The 22,813-nt window shown below is 55.5% G+C and overlaps 3 protein-coding genes across 12 annotated transcripts; all 3 read left to right on the forward strand.

Moving 5' to 3' along the window:
- Positions 1–680: 680 nt before the first annotated feature.
- On the forward strand, positions 681–10,706 carry GSTT4 (glutathione S-transferase, theta 4). Of its 6 annotated transcripts, none has more exons than XR_003029908.2 (7): positions 681–6,570; positions 6,871–7,025; positions 7,537–7,624; positions 8,113–8,263; positions 9,171–9,347; positions 9,994–10,264; positions 10,403–10,516. XR_003029908.2 is itself a non-coding variant. In XM_059875906.1 (7 exons), the coding sequence occupies exons 2-7, from the start codon at positions 6,359–6,361 to the stop codon at positions 10,598–10,600; spliced, it is 981 nt and encodes a 326-aa protein (XP_059731889.1). In that variant the 5' UTR covers positions 688–5,444; positions 5,526–6,358; the 3' UTR covers positions 10,601–10,706. The 6 variants fall into 6 exon arrangements, 5 of the variants coding, with proteins under 5 accessions (XP_024832852.1, XP_059731889.1, XP_024832851.1 ...); XM_059875906.1 differs by lacking the exon at positions 9,994–10,264 and having other exon boundaries at positions 688–5,444; positions 5,526–6,570; positions 10,403–10,706; XM_024977084.2 differs by lacking the exon at positions 9,994–10,264 and having other exon boundaries at positions 687–6,570; positions 8,149–8,263; positions 10,403–10,706.
- LOC132342556 (glutathione S-transferase theta-1) lies at positions 2,665–5,726 on the forward strand. Its single transcript, XM_059876214.1, has 5 exons — positions 2,665–2,669; positions 2,949–3,035; positions 4,058–4,184; positions 5,268–5,444; positions 5,526–5,726. The coding sequence occupies exons 1-5, from the start codon at positions 2,665–2,667 to the stop codon at positions 5,724–5,726; spliced, it is 597 nt and encodes a 198-aa protein (XP_059732197.1).
- Positions 10,707–13,276: 2,570 nt separating the features above from the next.
- On the forward strand, positions 13,277–21,146 carry GSTT1 (glutathione S-transferase theta 1). 5 transcript variants are annotated; one of them, XM_024977255.1, is made up of 6 exons: positions 13,277–13,650; positions 14,271–14,317; positions 15,864–15,951; positions 17,093–17,243; positions 20,330–20,506; positions 20,690–21,146. In XM_024977255.1, exons 1-6 carry the CDS (start codon positions 13,292–13,294, stop codon positions 20,882–20,884), a joined length of 1,017 nt encoding a protein of 338 aa, XP_024833023.1. In that variant the 5' UTR covers positions 13,277–13,291; the 3' UTR covers positions 20,885–21,146.
- The last annotated feature ends 1,667 nt before the right edge of the window (positions 21,147–22,813 follow it).

Here is a 22,813-nt window from a genome sequence, read left to right on the forward strand (position 1 = left end):
GGTGTCCGACCTGCCCGCTCCCCTTTCCCTGACCATTCTTCCCTCCTCTATCGTGTGCGTAAATACACTCTTCTTCCAACACTGAGTACGGGTTTGCTCGGTGATAGGGCGTCTCTGGCTGGGGCATGCTGACGCAGTGAAATCGGGTCTCCTACAGTCTGCTCAGTGATGTGACTCCACGAAACCTGCCTTGCCAGGAGGCCCGCCCCGCTGTTTCTTCCCTCTTCTCCGTTTCCCTGCACTTTCCGAGCCCGTCTCCCCTCCGCTTCCTCCCCTCGCTCTGGGACACCCTGCACAGCTCCCCTCACTCGACACGGCCGGAGACGCTGCACACCCTCCCTTCGCCCCGGACCCCTCTCTTCCGCTTCTACGCCCCGCTCCCGTGTGGTTTTTCCCGCCCTCTCCTTCCAGGCTCGGCCGCCGCCGGGCAGTAACCGAACCACCCGCCGCCCTCGAAAGCCCGCGCGCAGCGGCCGCTCTGGTCTCGGGACCCCAACTGTTCAGCTCGTGCCAAGCCGCACGTTGCCAAGGCAACCCACCCACATTCCCTTTCTCCCGGCAAGCTCCGCGCGCCAAGCAGCCCGCGAGGCGGGGCGTCGGCCCATTCCCGTCATGCTCGCGTGCGGGGCGGTGCTCTGAGGGGCGGGGCGAAGCTGGCAGCTCCCGGCGTACTCCGCGCGGCAGGGCGCGGCGGGGCCAAAGGCGACCCGGGACCAGGCGGTTCCGGAATACGCGCGCTGGCCGCACCTGCCCGAGGGGCAGGAGGTCTGATAAGATGCGGCTAAGGGGCGGCATGAGGCTCACGTCCAGGAGAAGGACTATCTGACGTCATTTTTGTTTCTGCAGTGACCTTTCTACGTTGTTCAGTCGCTAGGGCGTGGGCAGCTCTTTGCGACCCCACGGACTGGAGCACGCCAGGGCTCCCTGTCCATCACCAGCTCCCGGGGTTTACTCAAACTCATGTCCATCAAGTCGGTGATGCCATCCAACCATCTCATCCTCTGTCGTCCCCTCTCCTCCCGCTTTCAATCTTTCCCAGCATCAGAGTCTTTTCAAATGAGTCGGCTCTTCTCATTAGGTGGCCAAAGTGTAGGAGCTTCAGCTTCAGCATCAGTCCTTCCAATGAATATTCAGGACTGATTTCCTTTAGGATGGACTGGTTTGATTTCTTGCAGTTCAAGGGACTCGAGTCTTCTCCAACACCACAGTTCAAAAGCATCAATTCTTCGGCGCTCAACTTTCTTTATAGTCCAACTCTCATATCCATACATAACTACTGGAAAAACCGTAGCTTTGACTAGACGGACCTTTGTTGGCAAAGTAATGTCTCTGCTTTATTATAGAGAATACGGTATAAATACTTGTGCATCCCCCACGTGGGTCAGGCTTAAGTGAAGCTCTCAGGGCGCTTCCACCACAACCTCCGCGCTCAGCAATCTGGTGTTTGTCATTTGATTTGTGTTTATAATTGAAGGAGGTTAGAACAGCCACCCCAAAACATGCTGCTCTGGCATGTTGACTCTTTTGAGTCAGATACTTGAAAAACAGCAAATGCAAGAAAAACACTGACTTTTCTTTTTCTTAAAACCAGGAGATGAAATTGCTATGTGAAAAAAGTTCACGTTTTTGGCCCAGTTTTCTATTCCATCTTTTTTTTTTTTTTCATTACCAATAAATTCTCAGGCCGGTTTTACTGGGGATTTACATTTTTAGGAGTAAACTTGGGGGCTTTTCTTGCATTTCCTCTCCTGTCATTTGTGGAGATGGTGAAAGACAGGGTAGCCTGGCATGCCGCGGTCCATGAGGTCGCAAAGAGTCGGACACGACTGAGTGACTGAACAACTTCTTATTCCGTGGCTGAATCCTAGCAGGGTCTCCAGAGGACGCGCTGTACCATATTTAATCATCATGAAGCCTTCACCCTGTTTTATAGTCAAGGGCTCCTTACAACCAATGGTGAGTCCAAACACAGACATTTAGGGAATGGCCCCTAAGCATCAGAAACAGCACAGATGAAAGCCCACGCTTTCAAGTTTCTCAAGTTTCCCTTACATACGTTTCTATTTTCTTCTTCTTTCTGGCTGCACCTTGGGCATATGGGATCTTAGTTCCCTGACCAGATACCAAACTTGTGTCCCCTGCAGGGGAAGTCCGGAGTCTTAGCCATTGGACCAGCTAATGTGGGAAATGCCCGCATTTCTATTTTCAGTGGAGTGACTGATTTTCTTCTATGTGGTGGGGGGCGGGGAAGCTGTCTTCCAGGGCTCCCCACATGAGAAGGAAAGAAAGAAAAGGAGAAGGAGGAAATTCCTTCTGGCCCTGTGCTGTGTGCGCAGGGTAAGTCTTGTTGGCGGCAGGCTGAGTCTGGAAGTTGGTGAAGCCGCCAGACCACGGCAGGGAAGGGGCTGGGGGTGGTCCAGCGGTAAAGACTTTGCCTTCCGACGCCTGCAGGTTCGACCCCTGGTCTGGGAGCCAAGATCCCACATGCCTCTGGGTCAAAAGACTAAAACCTAAGACACAAGCAATACTGTAACAAATTCAATAAAGACTTTAAAAATGGTCTGCATCCAAAAAAAACTAAAAAAAAAAGAAAATCCAGCAATCAGCCGCTCACCAGGGCAGAGGCCAGGGGGTGCGGTGTCCTGGCTGGCGGCCCAGCCAGTCATGGGGTGAGTAGGCTTCAGGAGAAGCATGGATGGGACCCAGGTGGAGAGCAGGCAGGAGGGAGGCACAGGGATGGATCTTGAGCTCTTTCTAGACCTGTATTTGCCCCCCTACCATGCCATCTACATTTTCACCAGGAAGAATGGCATCCCCTTCGAGCTGAGGCCTTTGGAGCTGGCACCACGGGGTTAGCAGAGCCAGGTGGGCTCCATGGAGGGGGCACCTGGGGGCCAGACCCTGCCCTGAGCCACCTCTGTGCTCTCTCTGCTCCCCTCTCCCCCAAGGGAGCACCTGAACCCCGAATTCCTGAAGGTGAACCCCGCGGGGAAGGTGCCTGCCCTCAGGGATGGGGACTTCCTGCTGGCTAAGAGGTAAGGCGCCCTGGGTCTGGGGCTCATCGTTGCTTGGAGGCAGACAAAAAGCTGGAAATCTTTCCAGCAGCTCCTTCCTCTTCTGAGCTAGTCCAGCTCAGAGGGCAGGGACCTGGACCAGAGGGCTGCTTTGGGGCTAAATCTGGAAGCTTCAGAACGGAGGGCATGCCGGCCTTCCCCAGGCCTGCACAGCCTGCAGGCAGCCAGGGAAGACTGAGGCTCCAGGGGAGCCCCTCCCCAGATGTCCCAGCATGGCCTTTCAGAGTCACAGGGGCTGGGCGGCCCTGGGGCTGCACTGTGCTCTGAATGCCAGTCCCCTGTCCTGACTCTTTGCAGGCAGGTCCCGAACCTTGGGCCCCAGCTCCTCTTCTGTAAGACAGGGGAGTAAGGTAACCACCTCCCAGGGCTTGTCGGAGGATGGAGACTGAGCACCAGGTGCCTAGAGCCCAAGGGCACTCAGGAATGGGGGTCCGGTGGCTAAGACTCCCCACTTCCACTGTAGGGGGCTGGAGTTCGATCCCCCGGTCAAGTAACTAAGCTCCCCCAGGCTACTTCCCCATGTGGCCAAAAAAAAAAGAGAGTTGAGGTCCCCCTGAACCCCTCCCCCAGACCCTGAACACCAGGCATAACCGGCCCAGGAAAGGAATGGGGCGTGCGTGGCTGGTCCGCCTCACCTGCCTGAGAAGGGCCCCTGACCCAGAGAGCTGGGCTCTGAGGCGCAGAACAGGCTGGAGTCATGGCAGAGTGTGCTAAGCATCCTAAGTCACTTCAGTCTGGTCCCACTCTTTTCGACCCCATGGAGTATAACTCACCAGGCTCCTCTGTCCATGGGATTCTGCAGGCAAAAATTCTGGAGTGGGTTGCCATGCCCTCTTCCAGAGGATCTTCCCGACCCAGAGATTGAACTTGTGTCTCCTACACTTCAGGCAGATTCTTGACCAGCTAAGCCCAGGGGAAGCCGTCATGGCAGGGTGATCTCTGACACCCCCTGCCTGCAATGTGGCCATCCTTTTATACCTGAGCTGCAAATACCAGACGGAGGCACACCGGTACCCGCCAGAACTGCAGGCCCACACCCGTGTGGATGAGTGCCTGGCCTGGCAGCACACGGCCACCCAGCAGCCTGCCACCAACATCCACCTGTGCGAGGTGAGCCTCCCTGCCATATCCTGCAGACTTGGGCAGGAGCTGTTTTTGGGGGCTCCAAAATCACTGTAGATGGTGACTGCAGCTGTGAAATTTTAAAAGATGCTTGCTCCTTGAAAGAAAAGTTATGACCAACCTAGACAGCATATTAATAAGGAGAGATGTTACTTTGCCAACAAAGGTCTGTCTAGTCAAAGCTTTGGTTTTTCCAGTAGTCATGTGTATGGATGTGAGAGTTGAACTATACAGAAAGCTGAGCGCCAAAGAATTGATGCTTTTGAACTGCGGCGTTGGAGAAGACTCTTGAGAGTCCCTTGGACAGCAGGGAGATCCAACCAGTCCATCCTAAAGGCAATCAGTCCTGAATATTCATTGGAAGGACTGATGCTGAAGCTGAAACTCCAATTCTTTGGCCACCTGATGCAAAGAACTGACTCATTGGAAAAGACCCTGATGCTGGGAAAGATCGAAGGTGGGAGGAGAAGGGGATGACAGAGGATGAGATGGTTGGATGTCATCACCAACTCAATGGACATGAGTTTGAGTAAACTCCGGGAGTTGGTGATGAACAGGGAGGCCTGGTGTGCTGCAGTCCATGGGGTAGCAAAGAGTCAGGTACAACTGAGAGACTGAACTGAACTGAGGACCCCCAGGGGGGTCCTGTCTTCTTCCCCAGGCAGACATCACTAATTTATGACATTTCATTATGTCCTTGTCACCCGGAGCCGCAATGTCACTATTATATGTCCTTTGGATCTTATCTTGGTGTATTATTCTTCTGTCTTATTGGCAGTTCAGACAGCTCCAGAGTGTGAGTTAAACCCTCTTCACCGTCACCAGTCTCGGAAATACCAATGCATTCATTTAAGAGTACTGCCAGCATCTTTGTGGCCTTGCAGTATCCAACTTGCCAGAGATGGAGTGAAATGCATAGCTTTTTTCAGAGCCTGAATAAAACCTTGGAATCCTTCTGAACACAAAGCCCCAGAGGGCCTCACTGATAAGTGGCTGCCGAGGGAGGCGTGGAAAAGAGCTGGGAGGCTTCCAGGGCCCGGAGATAAGCCGCCTCCTCTCTTCCTGGCCCAGTGTCTCCTGCCCCACTTCTCCCAGCAGCCCATGGACGCCACGCAGGTAGAGCAGCTGCTGGGGAAGCTGACGCCCGCTCTGGGGCACCTTGATCAGGAGCTCCTGGCAGCCAGGCCTTTCCTGGCCTCTGGGCAGGTCTCCCTGGAGGATCTGATGGCATTCACGGAGCTGATGCAGGTGAGGTTCTCCTGCCCACTTGCCCCCGGGGGTGCTCTGGGTACGGGCTGAGCCCAAGCCCCAGCTGCCCTGTTTCCCCAGCCCTCTCCCGTCGGCTGCAACCTCTTCCGAGACTGGCCCCAGCTTGCTGCGTGGTGGGCCCGTGTGGAGGCTGCCCTGGGCCCTGAGCTCGTCCAGAAGGCCCACAGGCATGTGCTCCAGTCTCAGGACCCCCAGGAGGCCCAGTGGGATCCTCAGATGGCCCAGAAGCTGGCGCAGCTGGTGAAGGAGCAGCTCCGCTGAGGGCCAGCTGCACCCTTGCAGTTTGGGGGCTGCAGTAAGCGTGCTGTGTGCCCGTCACTCGTCTCCAGCCTTGCTCTGCTCTAGTCAATGGGCTCTCCCGGTTTCTAAACGGTCTGGGAATCTCCTCAAGTCAAGCAGCTCAGAGACAGCAGCACTCAGGCCCCCCGCATGACCCTCCTCTGCCTCTGGGTGCCGAGTCCAGGTGCTTGGCCCTCGGGCGCAGCCGGTCCCAACCCAGGCTGGAAGCTTCTGAGCTCCTCTGTGACCCCTTGAGTGGTGACAACCCCCCAGGTTCCGGTTTCTTTCTCTGCACCCATTTCTAGCCACAGTTCAGGCTAGACGCCCCCCCCCCCGCCCCCCCCACCGCTTCTGAAACCTATAACGCCCCTTTGGTCACTTTCTGCCATAAAGGCCTGGCCCCAGGAGTTCCTACACGGAAGCCCCTCTGAGATACGGGCCAGTGGCACACACATGCGGGCCCCCAGGGAGGGGAAGGGAAAATTCACAGCCACTCCCGCCACCCCACGTGGTGGCTGTCGGTCTGCTCCCAAGTATCCTCACAATCCTTCCCGCTGTGAGCATTCCAGGCTTCTGGGCCTCATGGCAACACCAAGAGAACAATAAGTTCCAGAATGCGGGGCGCCAGGCCTGGGTGGGTGGGCACAGGGCCAGGGCACAGGCTGCGGTGGGCTGCGTGCGGCTGGGCGTCTGCCAGCCGCGGTGGGGCCCAGCATGGGCCTGGAGCTCTACCTGGACCTGCTGTCCCCGTCCTGCCGCGCCGTCTACATCTTCGCCAGGAAGAACAGCATCCCCTTCGACTTCCAGTTTGTGGATCTGCTGAAAGGTGGGCGCCTGCGGCTGCCCGGATGGGCTGGGTGCTAGGGGCGGCAGGACGCTAGGTCAGGGATTCACAGAAGTGGAAGCAGAGGAGACCCGCCCCACCACGCGCCCAGGCCAAGCCCCGCCCCGCCCCCCCCCGCCCCGCCCCCACCCACACCAAGCCCCGCCCCGCCCCACGCCAAGCCCCGCCCCACCCCGCCCCGACGCCATACCCCACCCAAGTGCACAAAGGGAAGAAAAGCTTCCTGGTGGGGGCAGTTGTCCACTGTGTGTCTGCCCGGCCCGCCTTTGCCATTCCCCGCAGATTCTTCCTCACTATGATGAACGGGGGCCAGGGGGGCACAGTGGGAACAAGAAGGGTCCCCGGGCTCTCACCCAGCGCACCCGCCTTCTCCGCTGCCGTGCAACTGCCCATCAGGGCGGCCGAGGTCACAGGAGCACGTGTACTTATTCCTCATTGTACGTGTTCCCCAGCCCCCCAACCCCACCCCACCCCACCCCGACCTGCCCAGGGTGACTCCCCGGGGCCCGGGTGAGGGTCATGGCCCTAGTCTCCATCACCGCCCCGACCACAGAGGGGGCTTCAGAATCTCCACTTGCAGAGCCTGGAGGGGGCAGGAGGCCTGGGACTGTGATCCAGGCCCCCAGGGCTTCTGTTGATTCACAGGCTGTGGCTTTGGGCCTAGACAGAGTTGGGGGTGAGGGCTGGAGGCCTCCAGCTTCCTGGAACCAAAGCATCGCCCTGGCCTCGGCCTGGGAGGGCGGCAGCATAACAGGGACCCTGGCCTGGTCCCTGTTACGGGCTCCCTGATGTGCCTCCTCATGTGGGGAGGGGCAGCGTGCTTCTCCTCTGGGGTGCAGCGTCCCCTTCTTGGGAAGATGCTCCAAGAGGCATTGTTTCTGTCCCGGGGAGGCCCGGGTCTCTCGTCTCTGGGGTCTCAGCAGCCTCAGAGCTTCCTGCCCCTCTCAGGTCACCACCACAGCAGGGAGTACATCGAGATCAACCCCCTGAGGAAGCTGCCCAGCCTCAGAGACGGGAAGTTCATCTTGTCTGAAAGGTAACTGTCCTCCCAGCGCTCGCACCCCAAGTCTCTGCTCCTCCTGGGGGAGTTTCCCACCCGGCCTGGCCCACCTGCGCTGCTGATCGCTGGCTTTCTTTTACGGAAAAGTTCACACGCACCAAAGTAGAACAAGCGCTAGAGAACCAGGGGCGTAAGGAGCCCAGTAGCCACCCCCAGCTCCATCGGTGGTCCACCCGGGCTCACTGTGCATCGCCTGTACTCTGCTCAGTTCCTCTGCCTCCTGGCCACCCCATCCTTCACCTGCAAATGTTTAGGAATGACCTCCTAAGGGATTCCCCCACGTGTTCTGCCCTGTCTGAGGCCACCCACCAACACCCCCTTCCCTGCAGGGTCCTCACCACTGGGGGTGGGCTTGACTGCCTTTCCCGGGGCCGCTGGGCTCAGCCCCCTCCAGGAGGGGCGCCGGGTGGTCGGCGAGCAAGGGTGGGCCGGCCTGGGGAGCGCCCTGACCGTCCTCTCCGCAGCGTGGCCATCCTTTTCTACCTGTGCCGCAAGTACAGCGCCCCCTCGCACTGGTACCCGCCAGACCTGCACATGCGTGCCCGCGTGGACGAGTTCATGGCCTGGCAGCACACGGCCATTCAGCTGCCCATGAACAAGATACTCTGGATGAAGGTGAGGGGGCCCACGGCTGGGGCTCTGGCCAGCGTCCGCCCCGCTCTGAGCCTCATTTCTGCAGCTCCCTGTCCTGCCCGCCTTACAGAGCCGTGGGGGTATGACACGGACCACTGGGCAGGAAAGAGCCTTATAGGGACGAGGGGAAGGGCACCCAGGAGGGGCTGGTGTCACTCAAGCCGGGATAGGATTCAAGACATTTCATTCTGAACTGGAGGGATCAGAGCTGGGAATTCCCCTGTGTCCAGTGGTTAGGATGGTGCTGTCACTGCCGGGGGCCCAGGTTCAGACCCTGGGTGGGGAACTAAGATCCTGCAAGCCTCGAGCTGTGCAGTGGGAGAAAAGAAAAAAAAAACGTGAAAGGGCCCGCAAAGACCGTCATATTTGAAGCTGACAGATCAACAGTACATGTGCCCATACTTCTTATGCTACACCTGTGGCAGACGTCACCAATCAATCACAGGATTCTTTCCTGCTGGGACCTCAAGTCCTTCTTTAAAAAAAAAAAACAACTTTTATTAATCAGTCTTTTGGAGCTCTGCTGGGTCTTAGCTGGAGCACGTAGCATCTTCGATCTTTGCGGCAGCGTGGGGATCTTTAGTCAAGGCCCGTGAACTCTTAGTTGCAGCGTGTGGGATCTAGTTCCCTGACCCGAGATCGAACCTGGGCCCTCTCTTCATTGGGAGCTCAGGGTCTTAGCCGCTGGACCACCAGGGAAGTCCCTCATCCTTCTGAACAAGGGCCCCAGGCGCCTTCTACCCACTGGAACTGCCAACGGAGGCGATACCACTTCACATCCTTGGTACTGCCCACCACCTGTCTTAGCAGGCAAGGGTCAGACGGGGCCTCCAGAGGCCTGGAGAGTCAGACGGGGCCTCCTCTCCCTCCCCTCCCCCACCCCGGGCAGCTGCTGATCCCGATGATCACGGGAGACGAGGTCCCAGCTGAGAAGACGGAGCAGATGCTGGCGGAGGTGAAGAACAACCTGAAGCTCTTCGAGGAGAAGTTTCTGCAGGACAAGATGTTCATCACTGGGGACAACATCTCCCTGGCCGACCTGGTAGCCCTGGTGGAGATGATGCAGGTTTCCAGCGGGGGCAGGCGGACGGAGCAGACGAGGGACTCCCTTGAGACTGTAACTTGCAGAGAGGCTGGGGAAGGGGGAGCCGTGCCTGGGTGCCTGGCCTTGACCTGGGGGAACCACGGGAAGCCCAGGTTGGGAACCAGGGAGGATCATGGTCGTTAGTGCCTCAGGAAGAGTCCTCCGTGGGGACGGGAGCTGGAGGGTGAGCCTGCTCAGTCAGCCGGGATCCCAGGGGCCTCCTCCTCCCAAAGGACCCTCCAGGAAGAATCCAGAAGCTTCCAAAGTGTCCTTCTGACCAAAGTGCCCCTCTTTTCCAGAGCTCCAGTCAGGGCAGTTGGACAGGGCCGCTCCCTGGCTTTGGGTCTAAGGGTCCATCTGCTCTGCATGGGGGGACACTTCTGGGTGGGGGACATTCATGCAGCTTCTGCGTGCAGGGGAGGGTGGCCACTTGTGACCGAGCTGGTGTGTAGGATGGAGCTGAGATCCTGGCCAGTGTGCAAAGCGGCCACTTTGGCCCTTGGTCAGTCTGCAGGATGGACCAGCACAGGGAGAGAAACAAAGTCCCAGTCTTTCTGTCGCAGGCGGTGCAGTCCCCTGAGTCTCACCCCCACACCCACCCCAGATGTCTTGGGTTCCTGTTTCTTAGGCTGCCGGCTGGGTGTCTCATCGCAGTTCCTGTGCTTGATCACAGAGGGAGGTTCAACACAGGGAGAAATAACTGAATTCCTCCCACCTCCATCTGGGGGCAGGGGGTTTCCATGGAAGAAAGCAAGACCCCTGGGAGGTTTCACACTGGAGAAGTGGGAACCCCTGGGTCACGGGCCCCTCTGAGAGGGACTCAGGAGCCGAGGAGCAAGACCAGCGACAAGAGAGCCACTCGGGGTCCTCCACCCCCGCCTCCATCTGTTACATGACCTGTGAGCCCCGGCCAGGCCTTGGGGGTCAGCAAGCCCACTGGCCACAGGGGCGAGTGGGGAGAGTCTTCTGGCTGTAGGCAGGGCCCAGGTGGGGCTGGTCCCCAGGCTGACCATGCCTACCTCTCCGTCTGTCCACAGCCCATGGCCGGCAACCATAACGTCTTCCTCAACAGTGCCAAGCTGGCCGAGTGGCGCATGAGGGTGGAGCTGGCCATCGGCTCCACCCTCTTCTGCGAGGCCCACGACCGGCTGGTGAAGTTGGCGGAATGGGACTGCTCCACACTGGACCCGATGGTCAAGGAGAGGATCTGCGATTTGCTGCAGAAGTTCAAGTAGAGGCAGCCCACCCCAAGGACCTGGCCAGCTCAGCCCCCGGAACCCCTTTCCTTAAGGGAGACGCTGAAATTCACTGCTTCTTTGCCTAATAAAGAACTGAAACAACTCCCGTGGCTCCCGAGCCTGAGATGCGCCTGGGGCTGGGTGGCAGTCGTGAGTCCCCCCAGCTTCCAAAAAGAACTGGAAAATTAAAGGTTACTCGTGAGTAAACTGTCAGTGTGACAGCTGATGACTTTAGTGCTCCACTTTCACTAATGGATAGAATTACGAGATCGGAGATCCTGCAGGAAACGGAGGTTTGAACCACATTCTAACATTATAGGAGAACTTCCCTGGTGGCCCAGTGGCTAAGACTCCATGCTCCTGATTCAGGGAACCCAGGTTCAACCCCTGGTCAGGGAACTAGATCCCATGTGCCACAACTAAGAGTTTGCTTGCCCAAACTAAAGGCCCCACATGCCACAGGGAAGACTGGAGATCCCACTTGCTGCAACTAGGCAGTAAATGTTTATTTTGCTGCAGCCAAATAAATAAGATAGATAGCTGTTAAAAAATAACCCCATCGGCCTGCCGGCCACACACAGCACAGCACCCACAAATACCTGATCTTCTAAATGGCACATGCAGTATTTTCCAGGATAGACCCTGGGTGAGGTCATAAAATAAATCCCAAGAAATTTAAACTGATTGAAATCATATGATGTGTGTTTTCTGAACACAGTGGAATGCAATGAGAAATCAATAACAGAAGGAAAGCTAGGAAATGAAATACTTTTAAAAATGCATTTAAACAACCAATGAATCAAAGAAGAAATCACAAGGGAGAGTAGAAAGTACCTTAAAAAATTAAAAACACGACAGACCCAAACTTACGGGAGGCAGCAGAAACAGCTAAGAGGCCATTGTATAGCTGTGAACACATACAGATCTCACCCCACTCCAGTACTCTTGCCTGGAAAATCCCACGCACGGAGGAGCCTGGTGGGCTGCAGTCCATGGGGTCTCAAAGAGTCGGACACGGCTGAGCGACTTCACTTTCACTTTTCACTTTCATGCATTGGAGAAGGAAATGGCAACCCACTCCGGAGCTCTTGCCTGGAAAATCCCATGGACGGAGGGGCCTGGTGGGCTGCCGTCTATGGGGTTGCACAGAGTCGGACACGTGTGAAGCGACTTGGCAGCAGCAGCATACAGATCTCAAATCAACAACCTAACTTACACCTGGAGGAAGTAGAAAAAGAAAGGCAAACTAAACCTATAGCCAACAGGAGAAAAGAAACAATAAAGATCTGAGTGGAGACAGAGGATAGAGGAGATCAGCGAATCCAAACAATTGGATTTTTGAAAAGGCTACTGTTCTCCGCAAGACCCTGGATCAAACCTCACTCACAGCATTCAGGCTGTGCTTTTCTCAGTAGACAGTTACCATTTTTTTGTTGTTCCTGGTGAGAATCATTAAGAACTACTCAGCAAGTTGCACGTGTATCTCGCAGGCCTGTTAACTACAGTCACCACGCTGTGCGTTAGATCTCCATAACTTATGCGTCTTGGGTACTCAAAGCTTCCTACTCTCTAACCAGTGTGCTGCCATTCCCCCTCTCGCCCCAGCCCCTGGTAACCACCGTTCTAATCCCCACTTCTAAGAGTCCCACCTTTTAAGATTCCACACAAGTAAGATCAGGCAGTATTTGTCTTTTTGTGTCTGACATTTCACTTAGCATAATAACCTCCAGGTCCATGCGTGTTGTCGCTAACGACAAGATTTCCTTTCTTAAAGCTGAATACAAGAGTCCTCGATACATGTGTGCTCACTCAGTCACGTCCGACTTTGTGCGACCCCATGGACTGCAGCCCGCCAGACTCCTCTGTCCTCGGGGATTCTCCAGGCAGGAATACTGGAGCGGGTTGCCATTTTCCTTCTCCACCTCAATACACGTCCGTGAATAATCTCTAGATTTTCTGGATCCACTCATCCCTTAACCGACACTTAGGTTGTTACCCTATCTTGGCTGCAGTGAACATGGGGTTGGAGATGTCTGTCTGTCTCTTGGAGATCCTGTTTTCATTTTCTTTGGATATATGCCCAGAAAGCTGGATCTTTCCCATCATTTTCAAAGATGGAGAAACAGAGGCCCAGAGGAGGAAGAAACACACTCAGGGAATGAGACGGAGGCACTGTGCTGGAGGCAGGAAGACCTGCTGTCAAACTCCAGGGGTGCGCTGGGGCAAGGGAGTGAGCGCTGAGGCTTTGCCTCTTGGTCATATCAGTCCTGAGTGTTCACTGGAAGGACTGATGCTGAAGCTGAAACTCCAATACTTTGGCCACCTGATGCAAAGAGCTGACTCTTTGGAAAAGACCCTGATGCTGGGAAAGATTGAGGGCAGGAGGAGAAGGGGACGACAGGGGATGAGATGGTTGGATGGCATCACTGACTTGATGGACATGAGTTTGAGCAAGCTCCAGGAGTTGGTGATGGACAGGGAGGCCTGGCATGCTGCAGTCCATGGGGTCACAAAGAGTCGGACACGATTGAGCGACAGAACTTAGCTTGCTTCTTGATGGCGCCGGATCTCTGCAGCTTGGGGCCAAGATCGTGGATGCTGGAGTCAGACTTTCTGGACCCGTGATCCCTCTGGGCCTCGATTTCTTCATCCCTAAAGCAGGAACTTCTGACGCACGCCGCAGCCGGCATGAGTCTTGGCGAAGTTCTGCTCTGCAAGACGAACCTGGGCGTGACCGGCCCGCCTCCCCGAGGGGGACCTTCCGGAGCCCCCGCCCCGCAGGCCCTCCGGGCGCAGGCGATTGGACCCGAGCGAGCGGCCCGAGCGCCTATGGGGAGCAGCGCGTGGGGGGCGGGCCGAACGCCGCTGGTCGGTCGCGGCCCGGGGCCCTCTGAGTCCCGTGTCCCCTGCGTGGCGAGGCCGGTCCGCCCCCGCCATGGGCCTGGAGCTCTACCTGGACCTGCTGTCCCAACCCTGCCGCGCCATCTACATCTTCGCCAAGAAGAACCGCATCCCCTTCGAGCTGCGCACCGTGGACCTGCGCAAAGGTGGACGCCCGGCCGGGGTTTGGGGGACCGAGAGGTGGGGATGGGGAGGGGAGGTCAGGGGAGCCCCTCCCCGAGCCTCACCCGTCCTGCGGCCAGCCACCAGGAAGATCGGAGATTTGGGGATCCCCAGACTTGGCTGGGTCCCTGGAATGGACGACGAGGAGTGGGGGCTCAGTTGAAGCAGAGTAAAAGAGCCGGGGGGCGGGGCGCATGAGGAATGCAGGAACCTGGCGAACAGGGCTACCACCAGGCATGGGCTCAGGGACTGGGTGAAGAGACAGGGGCAGGAGGAAAGGAATTTAGGGGGCTGCTTGGGGTGGGGCAGAGCGAGTCCCTCCATTGTGGCCCCAACTGCTGATGCTCCGGCCCTTGCTGCCCTGGGTCCCCTCCCCCCTCCCCTCCCCCACCCCCGCTGGCCCCCTTACCGCCCCCCTCGCCCGCTTCCTTCCTCCTCCTGCTTTGCCTGCGCGCCTAGCTTATCCACTGTCTCACTGGTTCTCAGAAGGCGGCACCCGTTGTGGGGATACGGAGAGCAGGAGGGGGACTGCGGGGCGGTGGGCGGGGTGGGGGGCGAGCGTTGATGAGCCCTGCAGGCTGAGGGTTTGTTCTTTCTCTGGCAGATCCCCAGAGTCCCAAGGGCACAGCTGGCATGCCAGGGCAGCTGAGGGTAGGGAAGGCCGTGCTCCCGTGTTGCTAGTGCGGGGCGGGGGAGCGTGTGGGGGGTGCACAGAACAAGTCAGGCAACTCTGCAGGGCTGAGCCTTCCACCTAGCGCCCCCAGCTCGGTGAGGCTCGCCTGCCGTTCTGCCTTTGTGCCAGCCTGTCCTGAGGCCTGAATCGCCATCTCGTCCAGCCTCCTTGGGGGACTGGCCCCCAGGCTTGCCCAGCGGTCACCTCTGCTGAGTGTGGGGTAGGGGCAAGGGAGTGGGCACAAAGGGGCGTCCCAACCAGGCTGTCCCACAGAGGGTACTGTAGGAGGTGTGTTTCGCCAGGAGAGGAGGGGAGGGTCCTGGTGAAGGGACAGTCTGAAGGGTGGGGGGAAAGGGAGGAGAGAGGCTGGAGAGGTGAGGCCGTGGGGGACAGTAGATGGCTTTGAGCAGCTTTGCCTGCTCCTGGGTGCTGGGGAGCCCCTGAAAGCTGTTGAGCAGGGGCAGCAGTGATGACCCGTGCGCCCCAGAAGTTTCTCTCTGGCTGCATCTGAAGGGGCAGAAAACACTCCCTCGAGCTCAAGCAGAGATCAGGGTCCCAGGAGACTCTGGGCTGCACCTTTCCACAGAGCTTCAGTGGGACCCTAAGCATAGGGCCAACTCTGTCCCTGGTGCCCAGGGCGGAGTGAGCAAGGGGACACAGAGGGTCCAGGGGAAGTTGGCTGCAAGTAAGTGGACACCCCCTCATAGCTCAGTTGGTAAAGAATCCGCCTACAATGCAGGAGAGCCCGGTTCGATTCCTGGGTCGGGAAGATCCCCTGGAGAAGGGATAGGCTACGAACTCCAGTATTCTTGGACTTCCCTGGTGGCTCAGCTCATAAAGAATCCGCTTGCAATGCAGGAGACCTGGGTTCGAACCCTGGGTTGGGAAGATCCCTTGGAGAAGGGAAGCGCTACCCACTCCAGTATTCTGGCCTGGAGAACTCCATGGACTGTGTAGTCCATGCGGTCACAAAGAGTCGGACACGACTAAACGACTTTCACTTTCACTTTTCAAGTGGACGCTAGGAAGATGCCACTTGTCTGTGTTTGGGGGTCTATCCTTAGGGTCCACAGGGAAAGTGGCATTGAAGGAAGCCAGAGTCCACTCGGGACCAGTCTCCCAGTCCCCGCAGCTGCAACACCCCCAGACCCCACGTGGGAGCCAGAGATGCTGGCGATGGTGAAAAGGCAGAGGGTGGGAGTCTGTGGGCCCGGGCAAGGACAGGCCCTGCCCTGGATGGAGCTCCTTAAGCTCTGTTTTAGGGGGGCTCCTAGTGGGGGAGGTTATGCCCACAGGAACTTGGCAAGGGGTGTTGAGCTCTCTTTTGTACCAGCTGGCAGAACCTCCCACTTCTCCCACAGTAACCCCCACCAGCCTCTCCCACACCAAGAGCGGCCGGGGGCTGGAGACGAGCCACGACATTGCGGTTGGGGCCTTTTGAGGGGGTGGGTACAACAGGTGGGCATAGCCAGGCAGGGCGGGGCATTTTCCTCCCCACCACCCACCACGCTGGGCTCTCTGCAGGCCAGCACCTCAGCGATGCCTTTGCCCAGGTGAACCCCCTGCAGAAGGTGCCAATCTTGAAGGACGGGGACTTCATCTTGACCGAGAGGTAACTGGGACCCTGGGGTTGCTGGCAGACCCTGCTGGAACCATCTCGTCTCTCCGAGGTGAAGGGCCCTCAGTCCAATATCCCGCAGAGAGTCAGGGCTGGACCCCTAGCTCCTGCCTGCCCACAGTTTCAGTTCACGGGATGACTGGAAAAGCAAGCATCTTACTAGTCATGTGGTGCTTGGTGAGGGGGTCCCCAGGCCAAACTTGTACTGAGGTCTCCTGGTGGTCCCATCTCTGGACTGCCCGTCCCTGGGAGGACCACCAGACACATGGACGTTTGCCATCACAGCAGGGACCCTTGTCTTGCTCAGAACTCCCTTGCTGGGAACAAAAGGAGAAAAAAAAAAAAAAAAAGTGAACTGTTTAGCTTGGTGTGGAAGCAGGATTCCCAGTAGGGAGCTTGGGCCAGGGGCAGATACAGAGGTTTTCTGCCCCTTTGGCTGGGGTGCCCAGCCCCTGGGGTACCCGAAGTTCCTGAAAGCCTTCCCAGTGGCCCCAAATTCCCACATTCACTGTCCTTCCTGGTCGGCCCTGCCATTCCAACACCAAGGCAGCCCGGCTAACCTAGGGCAGGAAGGGGGCTGCAGGAGGCTTGTCTGTCCCGCTGGTCCAAGATCCCACAGCTCCCATATCCTCCTGTGTTTCCAGCAGGATGCTTTAGGGAGAACAGAGGGACACAGAGAACAAACGATGATGGGTTGGCAGGAAAGCCTTTTTGAAGCGTCAGGCCTCCTGGGGGTCTGAATGTGGGATGATGAGAGTGGACGCAGGCTGGAAAGAGTTGGAAGCAGCTGAGCTTCTGCAAGGCTCCGCTTTGGTGCTGACTCCTCCATGAAGCTATCTCTGGTCCTCCCGTCAGAAACTGTGCTCCGAACTCTTGGCAGGACTCGCCGTGGAATTTAGCCCGGTGATAGAAGGAGCTTGCCTGTTAGCCTCAGGGAGACTCTCAGCTCAGCCTCCAAAGCCTGTGTGCCCTGAGCAAGTCCCATCCTTGTTCTAAAGCCTGGCTTCCTTGTCTGGAAACGGAGAAAATAGTTTGGTGTGTGGTCAGGAAGATTCAGGAAGGGACTCTGTATCAAGCCCCGGCTCAGTGGGCCCCCCGCCCCCTGCCCTCCAACATGTCCTCCCCTCGCCCACAGCGTGGCCATCCTGCTCTACCTGGCCCGCAAGTATAAGGTCCCCGACCACTGGTACCCTCAGGACCTGCAGGCCTGTGCCCGTGTGGACGAGTACCTGGCCTGGCAGCACACAGCCCTGCGGAGAAACTGCCTCCGAGCCCTGTGGCATAAGGTGAGGTGCTCTCCCTGGGGAGGGGGGGCGGTGAGGGCATCGCCCCACCAGGGCACAGGCAACCTCACATTCTTCCTTTCAGTGTAAGTAGCTTCTGTTGACCCGGCTTTGACTCCCCAGTTCTTTCATCTGTTTGCCCAAGCTGCCGTTAAGCCTGTCTGATACATTCTTTGTATTTGAAATATGTGTTTTTCCAGTTCCAGAGATTCCATGTGGTTCTTTTTTAGAGTTTCCATTTCTCTGGTGACATTCACCATCAGCTCACCCACTTGGTCTATCTTTTCTTCTAAATTCTTTAACATATTGATTCTTATAATAGTTACTTTAAAGTTTTTGTTAGCTAATTTCAGCCCCTGGCTTTTCTGTGGGTTTGTTTCTATTGGTTGTCTTTTACCATCTTGATTATGGGTCACGTTTTCCTCTCTTTTTTTCTTTTATATTTTGGCCACACCATGCAGCTTCTGGGATCTCACTTCCCTGGCCAGGGATTGAACCTGGGCCACATCAGTGACGTCGAATCCTAACCGCTAGGTCACCAGGGAACACCCACATTTTCCTGTTTCTTTACATGTCTTATAATGTAAAGACGTTACATTATAATTTCTCACTTTCTTCTTTCTTCTTAATCCTGATAATTTCTTACTGTGTGCTACATATTCTATAAAGGAGAGTGGACACTGGATGCACAGTAAATCCTGACCCAGGGCTTGCTCTTTCTTCTGCCAAGCATCGTCAGTGGGAGGTTCGTCTCTTCCAGCTAGTCAGGATTGGGGCTGGAACGCGGCTTCAGTTACAGTTCCGTTCCGTTCAAGAAGTTTCAGAAACGTCTTGAGGGTGGAATCAGGTTGCTCATTTTCCTCCAGCAAGGATTTGGAATCTAAGCACCAACTGCAACCAAGAGATGGCCCTGCTTCTCAGCCCTGCTGAGAACCCCACATGGCTGCTCCATCAGAAAACTCCCAGACAGATGGCAGGCTTGCACCCTGACCTGCTTGGACCCCAGGGATGAACGTGGCTTACCTTGGGAGGGTTCATGCCCTCTGGAATTTAGCTCATTTTGTCCAGTGCTGCCCAAAAGTAAAGAGTGAGACGCATATGTAGTTGAAAATTTTCCAGTAGCCATAATTGAATATATTTAAAATATATTCAGTTGAATATATTTTACTAAACCCAATATACTCAGAGTATCAGTGGTATGATTTTGGCTAATAAACACGTGAAAATATGTTCAGTATCACTAATCCTTAGGAAAATGCAAATTAAAACTATGATGAGGGGACCTCCCTGAGGTCCAGTGGTTAAGACTTTGCCATCCAGTGCAGGGGGTGAGTGCAGGTTCGATCTCTGGTTTGGGCACTAAGATCCCATATGGCTTGCAGCCAAAAAACCAAAACGCAAAACAGAAGCATTATTGTAATAAATTCAATAAAGATTCTTTTTTAAATGACTATAATGAAATACCACTTCATCCTTACTGGGATGGCTGTTACAGAGAGAGAGATAGGTCAAGGATTGCTTGCTCGGTTGTGTCTGACTCTTTGTGACCCCATGGACTGTAGCCCACCAGGCTCCTCCGTCCATGGGGTTCTCCAGGCTGGAGTGGGTTGCCATTCCCTCCTCCTTCCTGACTCAGGGTTGAACCTGTATATCTTGCATCTCTTGGATTAGCAGGTGGATTCTTTTACCACTGCATCACGTGGGAAGCCCAGATAGGTAGGTAGATAAGCAAAATAATAAGTGTTAGTGAGGATAACAAGACATCGAAACTCCCGTGTGCTGTTGATGGGAATGGTAAGGGGAATAGCTCCTGTGGACAACGCATGGTGGTTCCTCAGAAAAATTAAAAATACAATTGCCGTATGACCCAGCAAGTCCACTCCTGGGTGTATACCCCAAATAACTGAAAGCAGGATCTCAGAGGGATGCTTGTACCCACATTCACAGCAGCCTTACTCACAGTAGCCAGAATGCGGCGGCAGCAGCAGTGTGCATCCCAGGGACGCCTGAGTGCCCCTCAGGGCTTCCGCCCAAGTTTTCTGCTAGGAGTTTTACTCTTTCCGGTCTCAAGTTTAAGTCTTCAGTTCATTTTGAGTTTATCTTTATGGTGTTAGGGAATGCTCTAATTTCATTTGTCCTCATGTAGCTGCCCAGTCCTCTCTGCACCACTGATGGAAGAGACTGTCTTTTCTCCCTTGTGTATTCTTGTGTCCTTTGTCGTGGATTACTTGGCTGGAAGCGTGTGGGTTTATTTCTGGGCTCGCTGTCCTTTCCATTGGCCCGTGTCTGTTTCCTGGTGTGTATTTTACACTCACGGCATATGTCGTCTAAGACCAGTCATATTTTAAGAGCTCGGGAACCTCTCGTGGCTGGTGGTTTCCATATCAGACAGGCAGGTTTAGGCTTTTTTCTTTCCTACTTTTTGTTCTTTCTTTTACTTTTCCTTTTTCTTTTAAAGTTCTGTATTCTTTGATGACTTAAAAAAAAAAAAAAAAAACAAGGTTATTTTCTCTCTAGCGTCATCATGGCGGGTTTTTCGTGACGTTCCGTATTCTTCTCAGAGGTGCACGCCTCCTTTCTGAAATTGTATCTTTAATTTTGGGTCACCAGTTTCATTGTTGTGTCTTCTATCATTTTTGATATATATAAGAAAAGAAACATTAGGGAACAAAAATCAACAGGCCTCTTTGCTGCCCGTGTCCCTTCCTGAAGTCCACCCCCCACTTCCTGTCCCCTGAGATCTGGTTCAAGTCCTTTCAGTTCATGATCTTCTACATTATTACATTTATGTGTAGCCCCAAAACAATGCTTTGCTTTGAGCGCTTACAATTTTATATAAACGCCCGCAGATCATCATGCAATGTGCATTTTTCCACAGCGCTGCGGGTGGATCTAATGCATTTTTTTCTAACTACTCTATAGCATTTCCAGACATGAATAAATCAGAATTACTTTCTGATGGTCTTTTATAGTTAAAGACCTTACATTTATATTTAAGGACCTTTTACATTTAAAGTCTCAGGTGCTGCCCTGGAGGTCAGGTAGGAATGCCGGCCCCTAAGGCCCCACTCTGCCTGCCCGCCCATTAGGTGATGCTCCCTGTTTTCCTGGGTGAGCCGGTCTCTCCTGAGATGCTGGCGACCACGCTGGCAGAGTTGGACATGGCCCTGCAGGTGCTTGAGGGCAAGTTCCTCCAGGACAAAGCCTTTCTCACCGGGTCCCACATCTCTCTGGCTGACCTGGTAGCCATCACGGAGCTGATGCACGTGAGTGCTGTGGGTGGTGGTGGGGGTATGAGGCAGGGGGGTCCTGGGTGGCGCTGAAGTCCTGCTCACACCATGCCCCTGGCTGTGGGACCCTGTGGAGAAACCTTCTGGAGTTCAGTGGCCTCCAAACCAGGTTGGTGTTGTGATACGTGGTCACCCATCCCGTCCCCTCTCTCCCTACAGCCCGTGGGTGCCGGCTGCCAAGTCTTCAAAGGCCGACCCAAGCTGGCCGCATGGCGCCAGCGCGTGGAGGCGGCGGTGGGGGAGGTCCTCTTCCAAGAGGCCCATGAGGTCATCCTGAAGGCCAAGGACTCTCAGCCTGCAGACCCCACCTTAAAGCAGAAGATGCTGCCCAAAGTGCTGGCCATGATCCAGTGAGCCAGGAAGCTTCGCCTCTGCTCTGCCCTTGGCAGTTCGCAGAGCAACTTCATTTCCATTGTCCCGTGGGAGGCAGACCCGGAGAGCAGGCATGGCTTGCCTGCCTGAGTCCTCCGCTCCTGGGGCCAGGTTCCCACCCATCTGTCGCTGGGGCTGCAAAGCCACAAAGAGAATGGCACACACAGACCTTGTCTCCTTTCATCTGCGTTTTCTTTCCAGTCTGGGAAATAAACCTGGGCTCAGCCTGAGCCTTTGCTTCTAACTCTGAGGTGTGATTTATTTGACGTTCCATCTGTCCTGGCTGTTGGTTTTGGCCTCTCTTTGAAAGACAGCCAGCTTCGTAGGCCCGGTGGATTAGCTTTCCCCAGACTGGTTGTCCATGGTTAAATTAATGAACGCCCTGTCCTCCACTGGTTCTTCGACAAGGACGGTAGAGGCAGCAGGTCTCCACGTGTGTTGGCTGCAGAGCGTGGGCCGGTCATCCTTTCAGCACCAAGCACTGGGAATCACGAGTCCTGCACCCACCCTGAGGGGGCGGTGGGGAGGAGACATCAAACAGCAGCTCCCCCGGTCAGGACTCGGTCAAGTGGGGCCTGAATTGCCACACCTCAGAGTTGCAGAACCTGAACAAGAATGGAATGCTCAGATTGCATTTTAGAATAACATTCTGACTGGTGGTGGGGGTTGGACTGGAGGGTGGCCAGGGAGGAAGCAGGGAGATTGGATATCGCGGTAGTCTGGCCAAAGGTGAGTTATGGAGGAGGGCAGTCCCCTGGAGGGGGTGGAGAACATGGCCCCATCCAACCTGGAGAAAGTTCTCTCCTGATGGGATAGGTCCTTCTTAAACTGGGAGCCAGGGGCCCAGGAAGGCTAAGCTATTCTCAAGGTTTTGTTTTGTTTTGTTTTCCCCCAGTTGGGCTTTCTCTGAATCTTGGGTTTGGGAATAGGTTTTTTTTTTTCTTTTTTTAAAAAAATTATTTAGTTATTTATTTGGCTGCCCTAGGTCTTAGTAGGTCTGCAATACAGGAGAGGTGGGCTCAGTCCCCGGGTAAGGAAGATCCACTGGAGGAGGAAATGGCAACCCACTCCAGTATTCTTGTCAGGAAAATCCCATGGACAGAGGAGCCTCTCGGGCTGCAGTCCATGGGGTCTCAAAAAGTCAGACATGAGCAGCACAGGCACTCACGAGTCTTAATTGCAGCTTGTAAGATCTTTAGTTGTGGTATGTGGGATCTAGTTCTGTGATCAGGAATCCAACCTGGGTGCCCTGCCTAGAGAGCAAAGAGTCTTAGCCACTCGACCACCAGGGAAATCCCTGGAAGTGAAGTGAAGTGAAAGTCACTCAGTCGCGTCCAACTCTTTGCAACCCCATGGACTAGCCCATGGAATTTTCCTGGCGAGAATACTGGAGTGGGTAGCCTTTGCCTTCTCCAGGGGATCTTCCCAATCCAGGGACTGAAACCAGGTCTCCTGCACTGCAGGCAGATTCTTTACCAGCTGAGCCACAAGGGAAGCCTAAGAATACTGGAGTGGGTAGCCTATCCCTTTTCCAGGGGACCTTCCCAACCCAGGACTCAACTGGGTTAGGGTTAGGGCAGACTCTTTACCAACTGAGCTGTCAGGGAAGCCTGAAGTCCCTGGGGACATGGCTTTTTTCATCTGGGAGACTTGCTTAGAGGATGAAGGCATCACAGCCAAAGACCTCAGGAGCACCAGGCTTGAAGTTGGAAGGGTTTGGCCCTACAAAGGAAGTGGGAAGATTCTGGGCCCACCCGAAAACCTCATAGATCGTTTCACGAGGCTTCTGTTTTGCAGGAGGGAGGCGAAGATTAGCCGGGAGCGTAAAGAAGCTTGGTGAGGGGCGGCTTCTTGAGGTGGTGACCTGGTCTTTGCTGGACGCAGAGGACCACACGCCCTCCCCCGCCTCCA

This window comes from Bos taurus, chromosome 17, assembly GCF_002263795.3.
Source record: "Bos taurus isolate L1 Dominette 01449 registration number 42190680 breed Hereford chromosome 17, ARS-UCD2.0, whole genome shotgun sequence".
NCBI classification, from domain to species: Eukaryota; Metazoa; Chordata; class Mammalia; order Artiodactyla; family Bovidae; genus Bos; species Bos taurus.